Source organism: Mercenaria mercenaria, chromosome 16, assembly GCF_021730395.1.
Source record: "Mercenaria mercenaria strain notata chromosome 16, MADL_Memer_1, whole genome shotgun sequence".
Taxonomy (NCBI): domain Eukaryota; kingdom Metazoa; phylum Mollusca; class Bivalvia; order Venerida; family Veneridae; genus Mercenaria; species Mercenaria mercenaria.
In genome coordinates this window covers 35229894-35243121 of record NC_069376.1, presented here as the reverse complement: position 1 = coordinate 35243121, position 13228 = coordinate 35229894, and the positions used below count along the sequence as shown (strand labels likewise).

At 32.5% G+C, this 13228-nt stretch overlaps 1 protein-coding gene across 1 annotated transcript; it reads right to left on the bottom strand.

Moving 5' to 3' along the window:
* Positions 1–1453: 1453 nt before the first annotated feature.
* LOC123540518 (uncharacterized) lies at positions 1454–9166 on the bottom strand. The gene is made up of 4 exons (XM_053527532.1): positions 9046–9166; positions 8606–8654; positions 3471–4697; positions 1454–1761 (listed from the first exon to the last, which is right to left on the bottom strand). The coding sequence occupies exons 1-4, from the start codon at positions 9076–9078 to the stop codon at positions 1595–1597; spliced, it is 1476 nt and encodes a 491-aa protein (XP_053383507.1). The 5' UTR covers positions 9079–9166; the 3' UTR covers positions 1454–1594.
* Positions 9167–13228: the final 4062 nt, after the last annotated feature.

Genomic DNA, 13228 nt, shown 5'->3' with positions numbered 1-13228 from the left:
ATTTATTTTTATCAATAGACAATAACTTTTGATTCACCCTGTAAATAACAATGCATATATTACAACTCAAGCAGATTTCCTAAGGTCCTTTTTAAAACACGGTCGTATTATGCTTTCATCGTTTATGGGCGTTCGAGCAGGCGATTGAGCTTGGAGAGGATGGAATCGGGTTCACTTTAATAGCTTGAGTATTTTTTCTTATAAATTATTGATGATGTATTTCTATAACATTTTAGTCGAATTTTAAGAAACACTACAGAAGTGCACATTCAATTACTAAAGTATTAATACTAGAAACTTCGCAATAAATGCATTCATGCAAAAATGGTTCACTTCCAAATGTAAGTCAAGTTCGATAAGAAGCGAGGTATGAGCCTTCAAGGACAAACGTGTAATAACGAGAAGGTTTTAATTTGTCTTTGATCTCAACCGAGCTAATGCTGACTGAAGATGGTTCACATTAAAATCTAGGTCAAGATCGATAAACAGCCTCTTCGGTCAAGTACCTTTTGAGTAAAGACTCTTGACTTTGACAAAATAGCGAAAAAGGACTATGTTTGCTAAATATGCAGAACATGTTTTTGTAAATTGATAATTCAGTAATGTTACAGAAATTCTCGTTGATGTAGAAATGTCTTTGAGAGAGAAAGGTCGTTATCATATATTATTTTATGGAAACAGAACAAAACTTGATAAATACTTAATATGTCTGGTTTAGGATTGCTTATAGTTGATCTTCGTCATATCTTGAACGCACTCGTGATATGCCTAGTAAATGTTATTACGAGATAAAATTTAGGGACTTCTACATTTTGAGGACATTTCCCTTAGTCAAAAGATGTCACATGCTTACTCGGTATAAGCATAATAGAAAGAAAAGTTATTTTACTTATGGCAGAAGATTACTCCTTTTTCACTCAATGCTGTGAACAATGTACCGTATTTATAATGTACAAACTCTAGAATTGGTCACAGTGCAATCTCTAGTATTTTTTTTTTTTTTTTTTTTTTTTTTTTGTTTACCATACAATTTATAGTATCGTTTAACGTGCAGTCATAAACATTATTTACCGTATAGCTTATTAGTATTGTTTGCCATACACTAGCATTGTTAAGCAAAACTACAATTTTCAATGAGATAGCTCGTTTCACCATGTTTCTTTACAATGTGAAGTTTTGTTCTTCGGTTTATTGTATTATACACATGTATCAGGCTATAAATGTATTATGTCATTTAATGCCAGTAAAGTTATGTTATATTATGTTATGTTATGTTATGTTATGTTATAAATTACGTTTACTGTTAACTATTACATTTAGTGCATTTAGCCCAGTATAAGTCACATTTCTATTTGGGAGTGATGATGCAGAAGCGCTAGGTGATACTGCGGTAGATGTATCTGTAAAAGAGGACGGTCGTCCTCTTGAAGGGTATGTGATATACATAGTAAAAGTTATTACGAGATAATGTTTAGAGACTGACTTCTACATGTTGAGAGCATTTCCCTCACTCAAAAGGCATCATTTACTGCCCCGACATATCCATTTATCAAAAAGCATAATGCCTTAAGCTCATTTTACTTGTGATCGTCAGTTATTTCTTTTTGTCACTGAATGCTGTAAACAATATTTTCATAATATAGTAGAAATTAAAGTTACTGTTTCCAATTGCTTGTGTTGAGCTAAGCACTGTATTAGTCTTGTTTCCATCTGGAAGTGGTGATGTTACAGCAATGTTCGTGGTTGGTGTGGTAAATGTATCTGTGAAAGAGAAAGGTCGTTATCATTTATTATCTCATGGAAAACGATTGCCTGTAGTTGAACATATTCATTAATTGAGTGCTCTTGTGATATACATAGTTACTGTTACTATGAGATAAAGTTTAGAGACTGTTAGATTTGTATGTTTATTTAAATATTGAGTAGAATAGGGAGTGACATGTTAGCAAACAGCTACATCTTTACAATTTGAGGTAAATAACATTCATGCCCATTCATTACAAAATCTGTATCGCAAATTCTACCTTCAAAAACGACTTAAGGTACTTTAAAATTGATAATTTGAGACGCTGAGCTCCTGCAGTGTTCAAGTGAATTGATACCAGACACACGAACAGACTTGAATAAAACAGTTAAGTGTTTACTCTGATAGAGCTACTTTTATTCAGTGTGATAAATATTAAGAGATAAATTCTCTGTTGGTTGCAAATCGGAGATGAAAAGGTACGGACAAATTCAAAATTAAATCTGTAACTTTTGCTTTGATATTGACGCTAAACGTTTAAAAGCACATCCGATGGTTTCCAATGCGTGTCTTTGCGCGCCAGCATCTTGTAACATCTAGAATAGCTTGTAATGGCTACATAATTATGGATGTCTCTAAATTGTGTTTGGTACTTGTAACATGAGCAAATAGTAAGTTCTGTTCAAACCGGTGCTAGAAGACGTACATATGGTAGCATGTATCGCCTCTACCGTCCATGAAACGAGCCTGTAGTACTTTTGTAGTATTGAGCTACCTGTAAAGTTTCCACTTTTTCTACTTAGATGAACTGAGTCAGCCAGCTGTTTTAGATCTGACAGATGAAAACCCCAGAAAGATTTATTGACAATGTGCTTAATTTCATTATATAAATCATAGAGCACTGCTACATATAAGATATTTCTGTCTTATCCTGAGGCTAAGATGCTCGTTGCTGCTTCTTCCTTTTTAGAGTCACGAGGTAAATAACAAGTTAAAGTAAAAACAAGATTTTTTTAATTGATAGTGTATTGCAGTGATATTTGCAATATATAGAAAAATGTCCTTAGGCCATAATCTGTTTTGAACCTTCAAATATATAGTTGGAAAAAGCATGACTATTTTTGTAAAAGGGATGTGAAAGATTTTGACGACAACACTTCTTGTCTATTTGAAGAAGACAATAGGTCTTTATTTTTTTCGTCAATTTTGCGTGTAAACCAAAGTTATTCATCTGATACGAAAACATGAGTCCTTAAGACGATGATACTCAAATATTGTTTTGGTACTGGACAGCAAAATGAACAAAGATTCTTTTTTTCATTTATTTATTGTTCATGCTTTGATAGAAAAGTGATACTTTTTCTATTTTTCAAGTTATTCGTCTCCCTTGGTACCTCAAACTTTTGCATTGTTACCTATCATTATAATTGTTGATAACTGAAACTAACATGTAGTTTCAGTATTCATTAAAAACAATTATAGAAAGTCTGACCATTATTAAGAAACTACCAGATGTGATTTTAACATGTCCTTTATTTTTATAGTTGTACGAGTCTTTTTTCTTTTAGTTATTATGTTATATTGATTTTCATGTGTTAAGCATTAGTGTTAGTTAGAAAGGTGTATTATAATCACCTACTTCTTTGTACTGAATTCCTTGCAATTTGCAGAAAAGTTATGCTTATTGGCAGTCAAGTAAAATTCTTAAAATAGGAAAATACTTTACCAGACCCTGACAGTCTCATTCCTCCTGGATATCCAAACCCTACGTACTTGTCTGATGTCGTTCCCAGTCCATAAATAAGAAGCCCAAACTTGACATAGTTTTTAGTATGATATAGATGGTGATATCCACTGCTTACGTTCAATATCACAACAGTATAATTATCCAATGGTTCCGAGACATTGAGCATATCGTTATGAGCAATGGTTAAATTTAGTCCATCAAGAACAAGTCCTTGTATGTATTTTGTCGGTATAATAATAGATAAATGGTTCTGTGCGTTCCTGTAAATATTTGGTATGGCAAAAGAATAATTATTCAAGAAGTTTCCTAGCCCGGGGATGACAGTCATAAACGGGTCTCCAACACCTGACAACGGATAGCCATTGCCAAAACCAAATTGAACCACTGAAATCGGATTATCTGATACAATAACAGTGGGTCTGTTCCCCATCCTCATAGAAATTGTTGAGTCGTTACCACAATAGTAACTTGTTTGATTATGAAAGCAGATTTGTCCGGATACTGAGCTATTGGTCTTTGTGACTCTGAGTTCATATGCTTCCTTTGGTGGCGTTGGGGGTGCTATATAGATCTTATCCCATGACTTAGTAGGAATCATCTGTTCAGTTATAATGTCACACGCCGAAATACTATGAGGAATCGTTGCACATGTTGTTCCTGTTATAACAGCAACTTGTTTGTCTGCAATTACTCTTATACCATGCAAAGTGTCTGAAGTAGAAAGTTGATACACCTCCAGTGGATTTAACGAGAAATTTGTAACAAACCTTCCACTTGTATCGTTATATATACACCCATGTGTCTCGGGACTTGAAGCTGCAACCAAAACAAATCTATTCTCAGATGAATCAACTGGCTGATACGCGGCTGTGCTGTACTGTTTTCCAGTCTCCGGGACAGGTATAACTAGAAATGACTCTGCAGTATCACTTTCATAATTAGTGGCGTAAACAGCTACCTCGGTGCTAGTTTTCAAGTATAATCCGCGACGATCTGTGAACGTCCCAAATTTTGCGATACTACAGTTCAGTTTTATTTCTGTTAGATTCGATTGAATTGTACCAGTTTTCGAAATATTTAAATACGGCACGGTAAAGTTGTAAGTCCCCGTTGTAAATGCAGCTATGCTTACATATATTTCTTTACACTGATTCTCATTGTGGTGATTATGGGGAATTCCAAAGACAAATTCAGTGCCATAATGACCTGTAATGGAAAACAAATAAAAGAAATAGGTTTGTGAAGATCAAAAACGTGTGTTTCCTGCTACAATTGTAGTAAGTATAACTTGTTATGATCACGGTTTGGAAGAACCTGGTGACATATAGCAGTTGAACTGTCCCTGCGTCCGTCACACCCTGTAATGTACTCAACTTCTTCAACAGTTTTCATCAAATTGCAATGAAACTTTGCATTATTTAATATCATAAAGACGGTATGTTCATATTATTGGGACTCGCATATTCAAAATTACTCTCCGAATTATGACCCTTTTTTGACTCTCATATTATTATTACATCAGAACATTTTTACGCAATGCCCTAGACATTTTCCATTGAATTACAGTTAAACTTGGTTTTTGTCATTAACATGAAGAAGAAATGCGCATATTTTCGAGACGTTCATGTCCGACTTTATTTCTAGAGTTATGGCCTTTTTTGAAATAATGCAATTACATCAGACCATTTTTACGCAACATCTACAGTTTGTGTCACGGCCTGCTTCCAGCCGGTAGAGCTATTAACTGCCCATTACACCCTCATTGGTGGCTATGGCCTCAGCCTTAAAACGTGGCAACGAATTTATAGTTGATTGTATATGTGGAAGTGGGTCCTTTTGGACTGGCGTGACACTACAACTGTAAAACAATATCCAAGATATATATGTTTAATTACTATATAAGTATTATGTATATGTAAACAACGTAGCGGTTGCAATATAGCGAAGGCGAATGCAATGTAAATAATCACGATGGAAGTACATGTATGTGAGAATGAAACAATTATTCCTTTTGATGAAGTAATTACTGATAAACTATGAAAATATATTACAGTACATATTTAGAGTATAATGAATGAGTAAAATATCTAACTAACCTGTAAAACAATATCCAAGATATATATGTTTATTTACTATATAAGTATTATGTATATGTAAACAACGTAGCGGTTACAATATAGCAAAGGCGAATGCAATGAAGCGTTGCATTCATCAAAAACGCTACGGGTCACAGGTTAGTAAGATATTTATAATTTAGTGTACTATAACGGGACATATAGATTATATTGGATACGAATACATGGGTTGTCGGCGGTTATGGGGTGGACTGTATTTGATTAATTCCCTTGGACCAGTAATGTAATTAAATAACATGGGTAGTAATGGAATAAAAACAACACGTCTGATTAAATTATTATGTTTTATCGTATACTTTATTCAAATTCATAAGTTAATAATACAAATTAGCGTGAGATAATTTGCCCTACGACATTTGCGTCTAACTCCAGTGAAACTGTGTAATATATGAGGGTATTCAATACCCGCAATAGTGCTCTCATTTCTTCGTATATCATCAAAAATCAATCAATAAAACTGTTATATGATATAGATTAGGGTATACTTAGTTGATATGTTAAAATCATATTTTCTTTGGAGAAATAATAAGTACATGCTAGTCCCCATAGCAACGTCATATTACGTCACCCGATCCAATTTGTCTCTTTTTTCAATATTGCAAACGCTAAAACATTGCTTTTCCTATATTTCAAGCTACCTTTTCTTAATTCGGGTGAGTATTAATGGGAAATGTAAATGTTACGTCAATAACGTAAAATTATAAATGCGATATTATAAAATGATAGGCAAGCTATTTGTGTTGGACATCGCTTGACAATGAGTGTTGAACGAAGACATGAGATAACATTTTGTGATTTGAATAAAAAATCAAGGAAAGAGACAATTGCTACGCTGCATAAGGTTTAAAGTCGACAATACTATGTAGGACTCAATATTTAATTAGAGGTACGGGATGTTTAACAGTGGTCAGTAGAATGTTGCTGACGACTCGCTGTTCAGACGTCAGAAAACAATAACGTTCGGTTACGTTTTGAAAATTAAAGAGTTCCTTGAAATGGCATCAAAGTTTAGTGTTCCATAGATGTGCAAAAAATATTTCCATTTTATAAGTCGAAACATATTTCATCAAACTATCTAAACCGTCTCTGAATGTTAAATAATAATTACTATAATTACTACTTATATTGATATTCGCAGGATCTACAGCATTATTTCTTTTTTTTTTTCAATGATGCAAACGACAATTGACAGTATTTACTATTTACATAAGCGACGTTATTATTGATAACGTCGTTGTCTTACGACGACGTCATTAATATTCTCCTTAAGATCCATATTTATGGTGAAACCGGTTGAGATTTTTAAGTTGTAATTTTACTCAATTAAACTATGTAATAACAAATTTTTTTCCCGCTATATTATCCGTATTGTTCAGCAGTAATACATTTTGGATTTATATATTTGCAGTGCTCAATGCCCCATTTTTGAGCTTCATAGTATTGTCCTTTCAAACATTTTGACATCATTCTTGTTATCAAAGATTTCTTATTAAATGTTTATTATATTAATAATTTGTGCTTATACTCTTCAAGAATTGATTGCCTGTGAGTAAGCTTCAGCTGCAATTTCTACCAGTATTTAAAACATCTATTTAATTTTAATAATTAAAATATCTAAAACAGAAATATAAAATATAGCCTTTACTTTGACCTTTACATTTAACAATCTTTACATTTAACAATCTCTAATATGTTTACAGGTTCGTTAAGAAAAAATATAATGTTAGTTTAACATTTATAAGCAAAGTCTTCGTATTGCTCCTGGTGCAATTTAGCACATCGACAGTTGAAAGACTGTATGCAGGCGCAAATGAAAAATCTCTTTACACACGCCGAGAAAAAGTTTCATTATAATATACTTAAGATGAAGCTGCAAATACTTCTTACTCTGCGCATAAAAATATCTTTAAACTCAAATATTCTTATGTTTATGAGAAAAAAATGAATTTCAAACCGTTCGTTTCCGCATTAAAACTGACTTTGAATTTTAAGATATGAAAAAAATCAGTACCAGATACACCACCATGGACCCTTACCTCACCAACGGTTGTTTTCGATATGAAAACTACACTTAAATGTTCTGAAACTAATCCTGAATCCAAACTAGAAAATTAGAATCCAAATAAAATATAAAGAAATCAACTCAAAATACGATGACATGATGAAAAATTCTGCATTATACGAAATCATAATATTGAAATAATTCACTTTTTTCCGGATTTTCTATCTTGGTTCCATATACATCTATTTTTGTCAAATATAAAACTATTTTTTAAGAATGGAAAAAAATCTTTGTAAGGTAAGACGATTCATATAACCAGCTACACGGTCCAGTGCAGCTTCAGTTACGATTAAAGCATTGTGACCAAATATTGTTTGTACTGATTCTGGACCATATGTTGATTAATGGAGGGTTTATTGCAGTGATAAGTCGTGACATTTGTTTGACATAATTTGACCTGCGCGTTTCTAAACTGTAAATTATGTAATAGAAACGAAGTTCGATACTGTTTTACAATCCTATCTATTTTCAATAGGAGCTTTTTATAACAAGTTGTATAGCAGAGATAAAGTTTTGGACAGCTATAATTTCAGTAATATTTTATGCGCAACTTAACTCGAAGTATATCTTCATAAAGACAGTATTGAACTAAATACAGTGCCTAATTTCTAATAACCTGAACATTCATTATATTCCCATCTTCTTAAATATAGAACGCCTGCATGTTTGACAAATCTGTGGCAGTTTAGTAAACCTTTCTTGCAAACTGGCGGCCATACCGATTTGAAAATCAAACACAAGTATCGCACCTAACTTTATTATAGAAGTTCGATATGTGACATACTAGTACTTAGGATCACCATGCAGACCCTTACTGCGAGTATTGGTCAATTTTTTACTACAGAATAAGAGAGAAGGTATTTAAGTGTATAAACATTTAAAAAAAAACCTAAATTGATTAATTTAGAAGTACTTACTTTGTGACAGACAACAGCCCGCATGTGTTATGATGATGATGCATCCTATCTGAAATTAACCAAATTTCCAAAAATGTCAAGAGCGGGTACTCAAAAAATAGAGAAGCAAACCAAATTACTGATAAAACGGTTATTGATCAGCTGATAAAAATATGAAGCAAACAATGCGATTTCATGAGGAAATAAAAGTATCTTAGGTTAAGAAACATTTTTGTCAAAACAGTTTGAATGCATTGCGTAAATTTTAAATCGAATGCGTATTTTGTTGCTTCTATTATTGTTTTCAGAATATTGCAGAACAGAAAAAATGCCCATACATCAGGCCCTTCTTTAAAAGGATATCAAATTGGGTATTGATTATTTATTACGTAATGAAACAATGTAAAATATATAGTTGTGTCAGAAAATGTTACGCTTTGACAGTTAAAAAAAATCATTACCAGTATCAGAGTGGCAAACTTCATATACTCCATATTCCTTATTATTAAGTTACAAATTCTGTCGACAAAACAATGGTAAAATGAATTGAAGAGAGGAGTCGATGTATCATTTTAAATGCAGATATGTTATCTAACTACACTTAAAATTGATGATTTGATCAATTTGATTGGATGAACTCGCATTGCAAATCGCATAACTGACCTGGATTTCAACATCTTTTTCTGATAGGTCGTTAGTAGGCGATTCAATTCAAACTTAAAAAGTCAAATAAAGATGTATTATTCAAACCAAACGTTTGCTCAAAATTCATTTAAGCAATTAAAAGGTGGTTTAAAATGTATAGAAATCATACATATAAAGGGTCCATAATATAAATAAAATCTGTGAAAAGATCCTTTGGAAACAAAGATGGGTTAAATCTAATTTAGATTCGTGCTGACTAATTTAGAATAATAATTTATTTCAAAACAATACATCTGTTTTTGTACCTGAATATCCTATTCATTTTGGAGGAATTTTCAGCTTTTAATACCGACTTGGTCTAAAAAAATGTTCCAACATTCCATCTGTCTAAAACGCTGCAAATCAAATACTGAGTAAGTTTTTAAGATAAAAACAATGACTCTGTTAATGAAACTATTTTGTTATAATTGATAATCATAGACAGAAATGGCTTAATACACGGTATACTTTTGAGAAAAACGAATTTCCATTTTTGTCGGTGCTATGAGATGTTTAGGAGTGTTGTACATTTCATTACTGTTTCTCTTATGAACAGATTCAATATAGTTTGCAATTATTTTCTAGTGCACCATTCATAATTCGAATAAATAAAACCGAGTCTCCAATTATTTTGATTGTAGACCTTTTCTGAACAGATTCAGGTAAAATGAGTCTGCTATTATTTTGCTAGTGACCCTTTATGTATCTCAGAACTAGGTAGGGCATTATTCTTATTTCAAACCTATAGCCTTTCCAAACTTGTACACAATTCTCAAGTGTTTGCTTTGATATTTAACATTCATACTTGTCTGTACTCATTATTCAGACAAACATTTAAGGATATTTGAACTTTTAGTCTACTTTTTTATCAGTGTATCTCCAAAACTTTTGTAAAGATGCAGATAAATTCATTTTATTTACGTGCCTTTTCAATTATCAATCAGTCACACATATGATATTTTTTATTTGGACACATGGTACATTGAAAAAATCTAGAATTTTAGGTTAATGATAAGTGTTAACTAGTAAAGTCTTCACACCAGATTGAATAACGACTGTGGTAATGGGTAATAATTTATTTCAAAGTATTGTTTATTGCAGGCAATGGATATTTTGGTTGTCCTTCATTTAAGTTTGTCTCGCGGTAGGAGCACAATACAATGCATCGAGGAGTCACACGTCCTATCCCAATGCCGGGCTGTGGTAAATTGTCAGAAGAGGCTGTCAAGTGTCTGGTCCATGTAGGGAAACCATAAAATAGTTAGTACTTATTGTAAATCCGCAATGGGTTTTTAGGTTGAAACCGCGAAGCGGTTGAAACCTATTATAACCGTATTCTGGATACTGCAAGAATTCAATAATGACAGTTTTCACTGAAGCAGATTAATCCGCCGTTTTATTTCCGCACTACTTTTATTTGTTTATTTACGAGTATACCGACCGCTTATCTCTCTACATAATTTCTATGTAAAAGTTCCTGGTCAGGTTTAACAATCATTTCAATGCACATGATAAAAGCAAATGTATCAAATTATACATCTTTGTAAAGCTCAAATCGCAAGCTTTCTAATGGTGTATAACTTTAAAATCGAAAGAGTAACGGCTATGACACACTTGCAGTTTAAAAATAGCAAATTCTATAGATTTTAGCGTAAAGTAACGTTTATATCTTTCAAACCGTTAAAGGCACTGACCTCCAGATTTTGGCTAAAAATATCTTTCTTTCATATTGAAGTTTTTTCATATTATGAACATGAGAATATGAGTTTTTGTTTCTAAGCTAAATCAAGAAAAAAAGATGACCGCGTCGGGAATCGAATCCGGGCCGCCGCGACAATAAAGAAGTTTTCCGGCAGTCGTTACCAATAGAGCTATGATAAAGATATTTATAATCCGAGTAAACGCTTTTCGATTTTCATTGTAAAAAGTATTAAAACACCTAATTCTCAAGTGTTTCCGTAATATATAGTCTGTCAGTGATTAAGTTTCAAAACATTCTTAAGAAATATAGCATTTATTTCCAGATATCTAAAAATCTTCTCTTTTTTTGTTGTCGAACGATCTGGAGGCCAGTGCCTTTAACTGTTAAATTTGAATATCTAATATTTCTACTATCTATATTCACTTTGTGATTATTTGTGTTTTAATGAAACAGACACAACATTTCTCATTGGTATAATTATGGTAAATTTTAATTAAGCCGATATAGGGTTGCCTTACCCAGCTCGTCTGTGTGTTTCAAGACACTTGATGCTTTTAGTCAGAGCAGAATTTAAAGTATATAATGTAACATGGATGCATGTGTTATACTATACTATGTTAAGGAATCAAATGCGGGTTTCAACCTTTCTGTGCTGTCAGCGCTTTGATTTATCTTGCCATTGTGCATAACATACATTCTGTTGACCCCATCCGCAAATGAAAAAGAAAAAACTTTTTCATACTGTCGCCCTCTAATGTATACATGATAATTATAGATGTGAGACATTACTTCACACTTAAGCAGGGTCCGTTTCAACCTATTTTTAACAGTCATGTAAAAAGGATGCTAATAGAGTTTTTCTTACTGTAGTATATAGCTGTTTGTCTGTCTAACTGCAGCGCTCTATATCATTGTTCGTCTTTCTTACTGCAGCGTTCTATATCATTGTTCGTCTTTCTAACCGCAGCGCTCTATATCAATGTTCGTCTTTCTAACTACAGCGCTTTATAACATTGTTCGTCTTCTAACTGTAGCGCTTTATAACATTGTTCATCTTCTAACTGCAGCGCTCTATATCATTGTTCGTCTTTCTAACTGCTGTGCTTTATATCATTGTTCGTCTTTCTAACTGCAGCGCTCGATATCATTGTTCGTCTTTCTTACTTCAGCGCTTCATAAGTTTTCGTTTGTCCTACTATTGTATTCTGTAAAACTGTTCATCATTCTTACTACAGCTTTTTATATAACTGTTCGTCTTTCTTTTCACAGAACTATACATAACTGTTCGTCTTTCTTACTACAGTATTCTATACAAATGTTTGTCTTCCTTATATAGCACTCAATATTACTGTTCGTCTTTCATACAACAGGACTATATATAAATGTTCGTCTTTCTTGGAACAGTACTATATATAACTGTTCGCCTTTCTTGCTATAGTACTCTATATAACTGTTCGTCTTTCTTACAACATTACCATATTTAAATGTTCGTCTTTCTTACAATTGTACTAAATGACTGTTGGCTTTTCTTATTACAGTACTATATATATAATAAGGGCCGTTCCATGAGAAAACCTGTTTAAGTGACGTGATCTAATTATTGTGTAATAAGTAGTTTGAAATACTGGAAAATCTTTGTATTCTTATGTTCATGCAGAACTAGAAACAAGTATATTGTAAATTGTAATACAGTTATCAAAAGAAAATAAAATTCTACCGTGAATATTTTACAAATAAATGTCATATGCGTTGTCGTGGCAACAGAAATTCCAAAGCATTCATGTATCATGAAAATATAGAGGTGTGTAGATAAAGACCCATTATTTTACAGTAAAATCATTTCAAAATGTTCCTAATTATTCAGCGACGTCATACTGCTTTCATGACGTTCTTAACGTCACGTCTCAAAATGCCCTCGGTGACTTATTTAAAATCCTTGTAACGTTTAAAATGGTGAAGATCATTTCTACAAATTTTCATATTTGAAAGATAAAAGAATGTACTTCATTAATATTTTGTTATCTCAATTTTGATTATTTTGTCACTAAATAAATACAGTTTTTCTCATGGAACGGACTTTATAAATATATTAAACTGATTGTTTTCCTTACTGCAGAATTCTATACAAATGTCCGTCTTTCTTAATTTCTTATTAGAGCACTTTATATAACTTTTCGTCTTTCATACTAAAATACTCCATACACTGTTCGTCTTTTTTACAACAGTACTATATATCATGGTTCGCCTTTCTTACTACA

Bases quoted from the DNA above. Each gene is read 5' to 3' on its own strand.
- LOC123540518 (XM_053527532.1), bottom strand. From the start codon at position 9,078: ATGGAGTATATGAAGTTTGCCACTCTGATACTG. The intron at 4,698-8,605 runs GTAAGTACTTCT...TTTCCATTACAG, and splicing joins GGGCTGTTGTCTGTCACAAA to GTCATTATGGCACTGAATTT. The intron at 1,762-3,470 runs GTAAAGTATTTT...TCTCTTTCACAG, and splicing joins AATGAGACTGTCAGGGTCTG to ATACATTTACCACACCAACC.